Source organism: Meleagris gallopavo, chromosome 11 (genome assembly GCF_000146605.3).
Source record: "Meleagris gallopavo isolate NT-WF06-2002-E0010 breed Aviagen turkey brand Nicholas breeding stock chromosome 11, Turkey_5.1, whole genome shotgun sequence".
Classification (NCBI taxonomy): Eukaryota; Metazoa; Chordata; class Aves; order Galliformes; family Phasianidae; genus Meleagris; species Meleagris gallopavo.
The window spans coordinates 15,418,411-15,432,253 of record NC_015021.2 but is presented as its reverse complement, the minus strand read 5'-3'; the positions used below and the strand labels follow the sequence as shown (position 1 = coordinate 15,432,253).

Here is a 13,843-nt window from a genome sequence, read left to right as displayed (position 1 = left end):
TAACCTTAACTTCCAGCTGCTGCTTTCAGCTCCTGCCTAGGCAGTGGCTAGCTTTGTAATCCTGTGGGTTTAGAGGCAGGTAAAATTGCACATGGACTCCCTCCCCCCATACACACAAATTTTAAGATACTACTGCATTTCTATTGCCTGAGAACCAAGCTTATAGATGGAGAACTGTCTAAAGTTATATGCTGAGAGAGGAATTAAAAAAAAAAAGTTACAGACCTGGGGCTGGTTATGCTTATCTCAAAAGGGAAAATCTAACAGAATAAAAAGCCAAAACTTTTTAGAGAGAGTGTATAATGTAAACTAGAGGAAGAACTTCATTTGATTTCATATAACCATTGCTTTCCTCCTTGTGCCATCTCTCACTCTTTTTTTTTTCATCTGTCTTTAAATTATTCTTTTTGTACTTTGAATCAAGAAAAATGTACATCCAGTTGGTTGCCAGTGCACATCATAGCTGCATAGCCCTGCCAGAATTAGTCCAGAGAATTCTCTGTGAACTGCAGCTGTTCATCCTGTAACTGTGCCTTAGCCAGATGATTTAAGTCTTCGCTTTTATGCCTTGTTCGGTGTCACTGTCTTCCTTATACTGTATGGTGAAAATTGGCTCAAGAAGAGTCCTTGCTACTTAATGTTTAGCTCCCTGGCTTCTTTCCTCTGTCCATTGCTACAGCCTGCTCCAGTTGAAACTGAAGGAGGCCACTGGAGTATCATAAGCCTGTGGCTAGAGGCCTGAGGAACAAAGAAAATTGGTCAGCAGTGTCACCATTTTAATTATTTTAGCACTACTCAGTGCTCTGCTTTTATTCCTTTTCAGCAACATTAAATAATACAGTCCTGATGTGACTGAGGGCTGTGACTCGGGGGGAACCCATCCATTGACTTGGTGGCTGCCCCCTTATATTGCACAGCATATGCTCAGCTGTGCAGGCTTATTATTTCCTTTGACTTATCCCCTCGCTGCTGAATTTGGAGGTTAATTTGCCAGCTAAGAGGCTGCACTGTGGTCACTATTGATTCTCAAGTGATTTGCTGAGTACAGATGAAAAAGGGTCATGGAAAATTCAGTCTGGAGAGAATTTAGTTTGAAATGACAGTGGTGTGCTATGTGGCTAATCTGCCAGGAGCTCCATGCTTGAGAGGACTGTGAGCAGCCGTACACAGCTCACCTGTTGTCCTGAAGGCCTGGAGAAGTGACAACTGCCATTACCTGGGGGGTATCCTAGAACAAGTTAATAGCACTCCAGCGAGAGGCAGTCCTGCATTATTTCACCTTGAAAGAGTATCAGAAGCAGGGTAACTATTTCTCTGGTCCTCATCTTTGGTCATGGGAGGCTCTGTGATCACAGCTATGCTGGAAGACATCATGTATCTGTAGCCTTGCATCTATATTGAGTGAGGAAGTAAGGGTGCTAGGGATGCACTAAATTTGTCTCTATTTAACACTATTGTAAAGATATTTTAAATTTATAGATTGTTGGTGCTACAAAGGATCTCAGGTCAATTGCCCAGCAACATTCCAAATATTTTCCTCAGCAAGACAGCAGGATCTATCACAGGGAATGTCCACAGGCAGGTGAGTGGGATTATACATACATCCAGAAAGACCTGCAAGAACACTGGGGCTGGAACTCTTCTAAGAAGACTTTGATGGCAGAGATGGAAAATTCAGATAGCAGGAGAAAAGGGGCACATGGCTGCTAGACTGAGTCACCTCAAATGTCACCATTTGCTTTTCAAACGCAGGGTGAGGGCTAATGTACAGACTGTATCCTGGGGGAAAGGGATACAAGGGATGAGTGTTGAGAAACACTGCTGTAGCCATAGTACAGGAACAGCAGAAGCAGCAATGCGGACGCGCTCACATTGTTCCTTGTGCCTGGGAATGCTTCCCCTGCGGCTAAAGCATAATAACTCATTTTCTTTATCCTTAGAGTGCATGGCATTTCTATGGAGATGGGTGCCAGTTAGTACCGGCTGTGTTGGTGCCTCTTATAATGAGGAATTGTTATATCCCTGACTCTGTTCTTTGTACTCTTCCTCCCACTGGAAAGGAAAAAATTTCTCTGTTCAAGTAGCTGACCTCAAAACATGGACACAGCTGGGAAATCTGTGCATGTCCAGGCAAAGCAGCACATGAAGTACATATGCTTTAGCAAAACAGAGTTTGAAAACGCTGAAAAGCATTGTCAGTCAGTGAAGCAGACCTGACAAAACTATTCAGCCTGCATTGCAGAAAGGCGAGCGTTTGTATTTTATATATTGCCATTTAATAGTGCTCATTGCCCAGAGAATCTATTAGTAAATGCTGGATCTGTTACTAAGATCCAAGGGCATGAATACAGGGCTATACTGAAGGGAAACAAAGTCACTGCTTCAAAATTTATGAAAAATGTGTTCTTAGGAGAACCAGTGTTAAGGGGAGAAATGGTGTGCAGTTACGGGCTGGAATCACAGGAGAGTGCAGAGTGATTCTGCTATCCTTTTTTATTAATTTTAGGGAAGAAATGAGTAGTTAAACCAGGTATAAGAGAACATCCATGGAATGTGGATGCTCTGCTACATACCCTTGCTTTGTGTGGTTGTAAAATGCAAAAGAAAATGAAGCATTTCTTGAGTTCAGAGATCCTCGTTGGCAGGGATCTCTTTTATAAACTTGCTGTTTCTACCAAAGAAGAATATTCTGAGTCTGGAAAACACTGTCTCAATATAACTTAGTGCTGACTCCATTATATACAAGACAATTTGTTTGATTTGCTTAAGGCAATTCCTGGTTTTGAAAATCCAAAAGCTATGAAATCTTTTTGTTCAGACTAGTTAGAATCCAGGTCTTCTGCATCTGAAGTCATAGTAATGAGGATCTGAAGTCTACTAATGCAGACCGAAATAGTAGCCATTTCATTAATCCTCTTCTGTATCTCATGCAGTGGATATGGGAAGACAAATCACCTTACCATCTCAGAAATTGTATGCAGCTCAGTACTAGCAATTTTTAAATAAATGCCTGCATGATGAACGTAGGAGAGTCTTGTAACATCCTACTTGCAAGAACCCATTCCTGAAAGGTGGGAACTGCTGCCTCAGAGAGGAGAGCTTGCTGGTAGTATGCTGCCTTCAAGTAATCCTATGACATACAGAGTCTGGGCTGATTTTCCCTTTCTTTTTTTTCCCCCCTCCACATTCCCAGTACGAGTGCATAAGTCTTTACCTTTCCCCATTGGCATAGGGGAGCAGAAGCTGTATAGGAACCTGTTGCACTGTCACCAAGAACAAATGTTAGTTATCTTGCTTACTAAATACAGGAAGGTTGTAACTAGGAGAATAGAATAGATTATTTGAAAGAGTTCAAAAATGACGTGTACTTCAGGTTTTGCTGCCTGCATGGTAATTATCTTGTAGCAAGTGCTGTTCCTGGTTAAAGATTCATGACTGTCTTTGAGGCTGCCCCCCTGGGCCTTCAGAATTCCAGTCTAGCTAACAGTGAGGATCCTTCTGGCCTCTGTGTCTCATTACTTCTCCACGTAGAATAGTTTTTGGCTGTAATAAGTGAGAAATGCAGGAGAGATTTGGCTGCTAGGGCAATGGTAAATTGCCATCACTGTCTGGGTCCTCTCGCATGAGACACTCTGTAGTATACTTTTATTCCCTGAACTGCTATTCCTCATATACGTGTGGCACACAGTGCCCCATGATCATATTGCACCTGTGTATCTGCTGGAAGGCAGGAACGATGCATGTGCTTGGATGGAAGTACTGATGCTTTCTGCCTGTGCAGCAGTGAGTGTATCCTGATTCTTTGTTCTTTTCACAGGCAGCAGTGCTCTTATTATTCCTTATGTCATATCCAGAGTGTTTGAGGTTCTTCTGGTGGATACTGTAAGTAGGTACATGCTAGGAAACACTACAGGTGGAATGGAAAAAAAGTTTTTTCCTGCCGTTTCCTTAGTGCTATTGGTATATGATCAAAAGAAAGGACTGACCTGATTTTCTGCAGTGCTCAGCACCCACACATCCCAGGGAAGCTGATGAGAAATGCAGAAGCTTACTGTTTTTGAAATCAAGCCCAGAATATGACTCATAATGCCATGAAGGAGATACTTGACAACTAAATGAAAAAATATACAGACAGAAGGTACCAAAGCATTTCTGTTGAACATTTTATTGTGAAGTAGTCTTTTAGGTGGTGTTTCTATCATAAAGCTACAACTGTTGTATACCTTTTACAACAGCTTCATTGAAACAATTTTTGCTGTGTTTTAACTAGAGCATCCCTGTACTTAGAGAAAACAACTGCTGTACGTTGCCATCTCCTATATCTTCAAGCAGACCTTTGCAAGATCCTGGGCTCAGCTGTGTTCTCTGGAGGGTGAAAGTCAGTTGGACTAAGAGTCAAGTGTTCTCAGCTATTTGCACTTGATGTTGTACTGTGTGTGTTGATGCTGCTGCTGCATGCTGATCCTTCAGTTAGCTGTCCTGCCATGTCTGTGACACAGCCTAGATCTTGAAATGGCGAATCTTACCAGGGCATGGTGGAGGAGGAGTCACAAAGCCAACTGGATGAGGTACTTTATCATGCTGAGCAACCTTTGCAACTGCTCTCTTTGCTACAGATTTTGCTGATAGTAGAGAAGGAAATTCCGAAGAGCTGGATTCAGATGCAACAGGGTTATTGTGGGAAATTCTGAGGTTATGGTTAATGAAGCCTTGTCCAGCACTGGGTACCAGTCCTGCTGATGTATCTTGACCTGAGTGAGGGTAGGTAACTCCAAGCTGGAAAAGAAAAATGTTTTGTGTATGTATTCAATGTCATTGTTGTCTTAGTATGGACCCTACTCCTAACTAGATATTGTCATCTAACCCAGATACAAAGTGTCTATGACCATTAGGAAAGTTTTGATTTGGATTTCAACACATGTTCAGGAGCCCAGAAGCATGTTTGTAATATCCAGTTAATCATTAGAACTAAATCTGGTGCAGTGTGAACTTTCAGTGCAGCCTATGCAGCTAGTGAAACACTGAAACCTAGCTGCTCCCCTAATCTGCATTCTTTCTTTCATATCCTCTCTAGACAGCTAATTACTACTGTGCCTCCAAGAGCTCTGCTCTGCAGGAAGCACTCAGTGCCCAGCCAGCTCTTCTTGACTCAAGCCCTGTGCACGTAAATTTCCGTTCTCTTGCAATAGCAGTGCAGGTTAGGAGCCCTGAATTTGGTCAGATCTAAGAACTGCCTGTAGCAAAAGCTTCCAGTTGATGAGACCTGCCATAGTAGCTCTTTTATATTTTATATCTAGATGCCTTTCCCCTAGCTGAGCAAAATTTAGTTCCCTTTGCCCTACTAGACATATGAAACTCCCATATGGTTAGGAAAACAAACTATGTCAAGCACAGATGACAGAGGTGACAATTCTGGGCACAGAAATCCATAGGATAACCTTATCTTGTTGTTTTTTTTAGGATATGAAGTTAAACACCTAGGTTATCACATATAGATAATGCAATTTACAGTGAAAAAGGTAAACTCAGGGCATTTGCTTCAAAAAGTGGTAGTAGGATATTCTGGGAAGGAAGGGAGTGCCCCGAGAGCTGTTACCTGATGTCCATACAGCTGGCATTCTGCTGTTAAGTCCTGTGAGGGTTCTGTTACCATTGTTGCTGTGCAGAAACCAAAATTCTGGCAAAGCAGAATATAATGAAGAGAAAATAGTGAGAAAATAGGGAAGACCTGCATTGCATTTTTTTCAATTTCAGTGTGTTTAGAAATAGCTACATCTCATGATTTATCTGAGCAATAAAGTCCTTGCTTTTAGTCTGTTGGACTCAAAAGCCAAGCTGTTTGAATATGTAACCAGCAAGTAAAGGGAATTCCTGTGTTATTCTGGAGTAAGATTGTTTGTCTGGACATGAGGAAGGGAAGGACTATGTAGGGACCAATGCAAAAGGTTCCTCACTCATTAAATCTGCCTAGGACACTTCTGGTTTTGTTTCATCAGGAAAGAACTTTGGTATGATGAAGTATAGAGCACAGTTCTCAAGAATTTTCATGCATTTCATATGCATGAAATCAGAGCTCACTGGTTTTGTGTTTGTGTACTGCCCATTCCAAAGGAGCTTGATTTTTCTCAGGTGCACGTATTAAGAAAAGTAAATGATAGAATAAATGCAGTTTATTAAAAATATTTTGTATTAAGAATGCTTTTGTCCTTAATCCCTTTTGAAATATATTTAAATTTATCGAGATTCAACCCAGATACATCAGAGAAAAGGTAAAGGGGTAATATAGCTTTAGAAAGCATGCATTGAAAAGCATATCGTAGTGGTATCCAACTCTTGCACTTTCATTCTCACAAAGATCTATTCCTGTGCAAGTACAAGTGCATCACAGCATGCCTCTGTTCTACCTCTGAGCTGGAGAGATGTGGACTGATGTGCTGGCATACTTACAGACTGATCCTCAGGAAGCAGTTGACAAGCCTCCAGATTATCTTTAGCCTGTTGTGATGTGCAGTTTGTGGCAGCCACAGCAAACTCGACATTGACCATCCGCACTGGGTGATACTGATAAAACAGGAAAGATGTTTTAACTGACTTTGCACTGTTTGAAATTGCAGAGCTGCTGAGAAAAGATAAAAGGCAAATGTTGTGGCTTTTAGCTCCGTATCTCCCACAGAGGTCAAAGAGAACCCTGTGGCTAAGATGACACAAAACACTAGGGAAATCATGGGCAATTCAGTAGGGCAATTTAAAGCAAGCTCAATCTGATTGTAAACATAACTAGCTAGCACTGCTCAAGTACTACAGAGGAAATATTCTGTTTACATGGAAGGGTAGACACTGTTTTAGCAGTTACCTGTTTTATGGCTCTTCCAATCTCCAGGAGCCTGAGGTAGGCATCAGGAGTTTTGCTGTTGTAGTCATTGAGGGCACTGGAAACAGTTGCTAACACATCAGTGTCATTTAGACTTGCCAGGAGTGGACAGTCCGGGCAGAGCTCATGAATATCTTCAGCTGAGTCTGCAGGAGGAACAGATTGTTTTGCTCTGATTGTAAGTTGAAATACATTATAGACATAGCCAGTGATGCAAAACCCCATGTTTCTCTGCCTGTCCCAAATTATACTGCAAAGATTTTTTGCAGTGCAAGCTATAGATGGCAGTATTTCATGCAACTTTTGCTGTTTCAGTCCTGAAGTCTTCATGCAAACAAAAATGCTGTGGATTTCAATAGCGTATTTTACATATTCTTACTAAGGGTTTAATCAGTTTTCTTTCTGGCAAAATATCCATGACACCAGTGAAAAGATGTTTCAGCTCACATGAGAAATGGTGGTAAATTTAAGATATTTTAGTTCTTTGGAACTGTGTTTGCAATAGTGTGTTTCATTCACCCACCAGTTTTAAAGGCAGTACTGAAAACATCACATACAGAGCTAAGAGATCACGTGCAGACAGTGCAGAACAGACTGCTTTCCCCTGGCAACACTGAAAATTTTGGGCTCAGTAAATAAGCTGCATCTCGCATGGGGATTCGTTCTGAAAATCAACGAGCTCTTTGCTGGGGGGCTCAGACCAACAAGGAATCAAATTCTTGAGGGAAAGCCTCTGTGCCAGCCATCTCTAGGTCAAATCTGGGAAGTGCTCCTGAAGCAGTCTTACCACATCTTAACTGTTACAGTAAAGAGGAGCAATTAGACGGGCCAGACCTGTAGGAGAATGAGATCACAAAGGGACAGCGGGATTTAAAAAAAAACAAAACACACAGTACTTTCCAGTGTTTTAGAATTAGAAGTGGTAGGGAACTGTAAGCACTGCTTTAGATTCACCTTTAGATTCAAATGCAAAGAACAACATCTTTACCTGCATGTGAGTGGCATTTACTAGCAAGTACTGAAAACTGTCCATTCAGTTTCTGCAGTTTAACATCACAGTCACCCTCAACTGCCTAGAGAGAGACAGAAATCAAAGGGTTATATTGTACAGATAAATAGGAATTTCTGAAAAGAGCAACTATTACTAAATTCAAAAGAACAGATCCTGGATTAAGTGTTGCTGAAAAATCAGCCTGATTGCAAAGGCCTTGGTAGGCTTGTCCTGGTGTCTGTGGTTCCGTAAAGGACTGACCTAGGTGGCAAAACTTGGATCCAAATCTGGATATCAAAAGTATCAGAACTGCCATGGTATCCTGAGTATAGATATTTGGTTCAGGTTCCTCTCATAAAGAGCAAAGAATGTGAATTCTTATAGATTAAGACCTTCTGCAGAGCTGTTTGATAACATTCTCCCTATAATCCCAGCTGGTCAGTGGCCATGGTAACAGCAGTGTGCTGCCTTGTGTGAGCTGGTTTGCAGGCAAGAGCCAACAGAGGAGGAAATGTCAGAGGCAAAGGTGGGAAGGGGGAACAGTTAGAATCACCTACCCCAGTATGGAAAATGGGATGTGAGCCCTGATGAATACAGGGGTGGATTTAGTCACGAGCGCTGTGAATTGGGCCCCATTCTAGAAACAGCAGGCTTAAATTGTCAATTGCTTGTTCTGCTTTTTGCTTAGGAAGCAAAGCTGCCTGTACTCAGACAACACTTCCAATGCTTTGGTTAGGGAAAGCTTTTCACAGTTGGATCACGCTTGCATAAGAGCAAAATATTTGAGGCCAGTAAATTCCAGTGGAGCATTACTTTGAGGCCAGAGCCCTGTCCAAAGGGAATAGCTCTCTTGCAGTCACTGGTGGCTAGACTTGACGTAATTTCACTACTTCACACGCCACATGCAGCCAAGGGAACGTTGTGTTTGTCCAGGTTCACAGCCTCCTGTCTGCCATGTGCAACAGCGCAGTGTTATCTGGGCTGAGCATGGAGACCTGCACCTGGAGAGCCTGAGCAAGGCCCGTGGCATTCGTGACACGTACGTGGAAAGTTATGCTGAGAGTGACCTGTCCTCCTCGTGTAACAGGATGTGAAATCCTTCCTGACACGAAGGCAACTAAATCAGCAAGGCAGATACAAGTGACTGGTGCTTATGGGCTGTTACAGTGATGTAACTTTTGCAGGCAGAGCTTAGAATTCTAACTGGTCATAAACTGGCCTCTAACATCAGCATACTGAACTTGCACTCTTGTACCAAGCAAGTCATGTTTCAGATACTCACATGTTCTTCAAATTTCCTTACTGAGCAATTTGCAAGAGGTGTAGGATTAAGAATGTGACATGTGGTCTCTAATAAGTCAAGTTCAAGGAACAGAATCTCATTATTTGGCCCCTGGAAGAAAAAAACAAAACAAAACAAAGCAGAAACAGTAGTACTTCACAAAACATTTTGCTGGGTAGCTTTAAATAATCAACAGCTGATTTTATTGATGAAAAAACTCGATGTTTCTGTAGCAAGATACCAAATAAACTCTGCTCACTCATGCTCATTGGCCCACCCCATTTACCTCATTGGAATTACACTGAATTGCACCAGCTAAGTTCCAGTATTCCTGTTATTTATGGACTACAGGATCTTTTCTGGCTGTTCCTGAGCCTTTTCAATTCTAGCATTAGACACATCAATGGAGGGGCAGAAGTGAAGGTCCCTAGCTCTGAAGCTGACTCTGAGTTTTGAGTCACGAATGATTCTTTTTAAACCAATCAAATAATTTTAGTGTAAAAATATTAAATAAGAGAGAAACATAATCACCAGTGTTTTTGTGCAACTGTAAGAACACTTCTAATCTTATCAATGACTGCTTTATTCTCTTGTAAATGATATTGGTATCCTCTCTCTCATGTCAAGTAGTAAACAGCCCTGGAGTTTCATTTCAATTTCAAATCAAAGGGTCTGAATGTGTGCATATGCTGCATTCATGTCTATTTCTACAGCCTTTCTAGAGGACTATAATGATGTGAATAGATCTCAGTGGAAATGAGACTATAAGCCACAGTTACTTCCATTCAGCTTCCTTGTCAGCTCAATGGGATGTTAGGTAAAATTCATAGCTACTACAAAATCACTAACAGCGTGGAGTTGTGATAGGTATGCATTTGGCCAATAAATAGTTACCCACATCATGAGAATTATCCTTGCAGTTTTTCTCCAGATTAGCTACTGGGCTCATGAATCAGCACTTTGGATGATCTCCCCTAGCAGGCATGCAGCATTTGTAGACTAAGCCCTTTCTAGCTTCGTACAAAAATAACATTTCTCTCTCCCCCTCAGTTCTGCTCTTTGAGAGTTACATTCCAGTGACCTGGATTCTCATCTACTACATGGTGCCATTGCACCATTTCAATCAATAGAGCCATGCTGATTTACCCCAGGTGAGGATACAGCCCTTGGCAGGACTTGTCAATCATAGCCAAACCTTTCCAGCTTAACACAGTGCTCTGCCTGCAAGCTCCTCACTTACCTGAGGCAGCACGCGGACTTGCTCAATTCTGTTTAAGGCAAACTTGTATCCGTGATGACTGTGGCCATTAATATAATTCACAGCAAATTCAGCTGCTGCTTCAGATTCTGGGTCATCGCAGCCCAAGGGAGGCGGGGGAGCTGCGGGTGCAGCTCTGTGAATTGGGAGCTGCATAAGCAGTATGAAAGCTACTAGTGCCTTCATGGCACCCAGAGAAAATCTATCCCTTTCCGAGGTGAGGATCTAAGAATACCGTTTGGGTGGTAGCTAGGCAGCTGGAACCAGGGTCTCATTTATATAGTACATACCACAGACTTTGCATGAGCGCATGTCTGATATTTGTCCCAGTTCCAAGAAGGCATTGCAAACAACAAAAGTGAAAAGTAAATGTTAGGACATCAAGCCGACTGATTAATATTGGCCAAAGTAAATTTTATCAGGTAGGACATTGCGAAGTCTGCTAAAAAGAAGAAAACATCAGCAAAAATTTAAGATAATTTTTAGCAACTCCTCTGCCAGCTAGTTACAGTATAGGCTAGAGAAAGATGATCCCTACTGTTAAACGTGTAGAGATGCTACTGCTAATAAAGCTCACATGTAAACAGGACACATTCTATCTGGGCTCTAATCTCACCAGACACCGATGCAAACTGGGAGATCAGAACTGTGATAAATCAGAAACTGGAATTTGAACAAGTTCTAAGGACCACATCCAACAGTGAATTTAATTATATAGCAAATTTTATTACTGAATTCATTGGAATAGCAAATGAGATAGAGTTTCTAAATCTTTTGATCAGCTCTTTGTTCCTCTGATCAGTCTGGATACTTCCAGCAATTCCTGTTCAGTGATTCTGATTTTATTCTGCAAAGCAGGTGTCGTGTAGACATTTTTCTGGAACACGCTGTAAATATTTGAGGATTTGATATAGGATCAGAAAAGGCACAAATTTGTTTTAAGAAGAAGACCTAGAAGAGGAGACCGAAATCATCCCCATCCACTTGGGCACCTATTATTATGGTTTTGCATTGCACAGCTGACCTAAGCAAAACAAAGAGTGTTTTCCATCTAAGGTTATTTGAGTTCCATGATTGGGTGCTGAAGTGCCTAAATCACCACGTTGTGGTGTGCTGGGTGAGCTCACCCCTCCAGAACTGTTAAAACAGTCTCCTAGCAAGCAGGAAATGAGATCTAAACCTCCCACGTCCTGTGTTGTGCCTGGACTTGAAGAACGCCAATTATGTTGGAACAGCCATCTCTGCTGACTTTCAAATATGGCAATGAAAATGAAAGAATTATTTGTAGAAAGACAGAAGTGTGGGGCTGCTTTTTAGAGATATTTTGATTCAGGCAGAAAGCATCTAAGGAGGGCTTATGTTTAGCGTCACAGTGTTTGTGTTTGTGAAACAATGGCTGGGTAACAACCATGTTCTGTGTGGCAGAATGTAACTCTTAGGATGTGTTCAGCATTTAAGGTCTTTAGTTTAAGCAGAGTGTTTTTCTGTAGATAGATTCTAGCCAGAAAGGCTGTAGCTCAATCAGGACAATGTTTGTTTTGTTGTTGGTTTTTTTTCCTGTGGGGATTTTAGTATAGGTTTCTGGCAGTGGTCAGACTGGAGAATTGTGAAGTTGCCCTCTGGCTCTAAAATGTGTGAACCTCTGTTGTCCTAGAGGTTCAGGAATTAGCTGCAGATTCACGAGGAATAGCAGAACTTCAACATATTTCAAAGTTTTCACTTTAGATAAATATTTCTCAGCTTGTATGATAGTGTGGGTGGGACTGGAAGGTGGAAGGTGAGTAAAGTTGAGTCATGCCTTTTTCTGCTAGAATCCTGAAATGTGGAATATACAATGAGTAGAAACGGTTCTGTTCAACAAATTAAGTGATGAAGGAGATCTGAGAAAGGCTTAAAAAGATGGAATGATTTCCTTCAGCTCTGTGTAGGATGAGGTGAGCTTCGGATATGAGGATTTGCATATTGAAAAGATTGCTGGGGAAAGGAAAGATTGTCTTTCTTTTGAAGGACAAATTACTCTGAGCATGATTCATTTCTTCCCCTTGCTTAATTTCGTGTTGTTTGGCATTTGTTCTATTGTGTGGATGATCGTTTGTGTTCCTGACTTTGGTCTGAAACATTTAAAAAATGAAGGTCAGATGTCCCCGAAACACCCTTTGAGTGTTCATTGTGGGTACTTTTTAAATCATAGTAAGTTTATCTAGGAAATAGTATTTTCCTCAGTGTTTCTAAGCCATAGTTCAATTTCTAACCTGTGAATCTTTTAATTCTCTTTTTCCTTTTTTCATATGAAACCTCAAAATGATGCAGACTGAAATTGGTTTTCACCCAAGCGATATATAACTACAGCTGTGAAGGACATGAACCAGTGTTTATAAATTAATTGTCATTACTCGGTTTCTTAGGTTACATTTGCTCTATTTCAGAGTTGCAAATGCTGCAGGATGTATAACATTTCTGTAATCAAGCTCTAGGTATTCCTAAACGTATTATGTAAACCAGCTCAGTCAACTTCAGGTTCTGTTTTCAAAGGGCAGTATTAAAACCTCAAATAACAAATGGAATTCAGTATCTTGTTTCTTCCCTTTCCCTTGTCACTTACATTCAGCATTCCATTCACTCAAGTAGGATAAGAAGGAAAACTGTGGAGTCCACTGTACCTCTTTTCAGTTTCTCTGTAGGCTTACCCACGGCCTTCCCCTTCTTGGCACCTCTGTGAACCTTCTTTGCTGCCATGCCAAAGATCAGAAATGTGCCCACATCAGTGCAGTGCAGTGTTTGCAGCTGGCATATCTTGCTCAGTTCTTGATGGTGGAGGAAGTGGGTACGTATTTTCTGTTTGTAAATAAAGATTGAAAGTGCAGCCAGATAGTTTGGCTACAGGTTAGTGCAACAGAGGGACATTTTGCTGCTTGGATGCAGACTGACACAGATCTGCCTAGTTATTCCTTCTGGATGTGAGGTGGCTGACGTCAGCTCTCCTGCAGGCCTGTGTCCCATCACAGCTGGCCCTTTTCTGGCACCCTCCCTCCAGAGGCAGTCATTGCAGAAATAACTCCTGTTTGAATTCGGTGCAGATCTATTCTCTCTCTTTCATGTCTGGAACATAGTAAAAAGTTGGCCTTTACTAGTGGCTACGAATAGTTCTCACAGCACAAGAAAGTGAGCTGAATTCCGCAGGCTCCCGGACAGAAGGTCACGTCTCGACCCCGCTGAAGTGAGCAAGTCTTCCACGTCAGTAGTGTTAGACTTTGGCCCTACTGAAATTAGGTTGCTTGAGAGACTTGACAAGGCTTTGCTGTGATGGAAATAGAACGAGCTGGGATTACTGCCCTTGTTACATAAAATACAGTATTGATTCAATGCTCAAGAATTGAGGCTCCACTGAATCTCGGCTCTTAATAATTCATATAAACCACAGTGGAAAGGTGAGGGTTTTTT

General features: G+C 41.6%; 1 protein-coding gene across 1 annotated transcript; it reads right to left on the bottom strand.

The window, feature by feature from the left end:
* Nucleotides 1–4,139: 4,139 nt before the first annotated feature.
* On the bottom strand, nucleotides 4,140–10,669 carry AHSG (alpha 2-HS glycoprotein). The gene is made up of 7 exons (XM_003209186.4): nucleotides 10,385–10,669; nucleotides 9,145–9,255; nucleotides 7,860–7,944; nucleotides 6,854–7,017; nucleotides 6,448–6,561; nucleotides 5,597–5,677; nucleotides 4,140–4,776 (listed from the first exon to the last, which is right to left on the bottom strand). Exons 1-7 carry the CDS (start codon nucleotides 10,586–10,588, stop codon nucleotides 4,501–4,503), a joined length of 1,035 nt encoding a protein of 344 aa, XP_003209234.1. The 5' UTR covers nucleotides 10,589–10,669; the 3' UTR covers nucleotides 4,140–4,500.
* Between the last annotated feature and the right edge of the window lie 3,174 nt (nucleotides 10,670–13,843).

Bases quoted from the DNA above. Each gene is read 5' to 3' on its own strand.
- AHSG (XM_003209186.4), bottom strand. From the start codon at position 10,588: ATGAAGGCACTAGTAGCTTTCATACTGCTTATGCAGCTCCCAATTCAC. The intron at 9,256-10,384 runs GTAAGTGAGGAG...TTTTTCTTCCAG, and splicing joins AAGTCCGCGTGCTGCCTCAG to GGGCCAAATAATGAGATTCT. The intron at 4,777-5,596 runs GTAACAGCTCTC...TTTCTTTTCCAG, and splicing joins GCCAGCTGTATGGACATCAG to CTTGGAGTTACCTACCCTCA.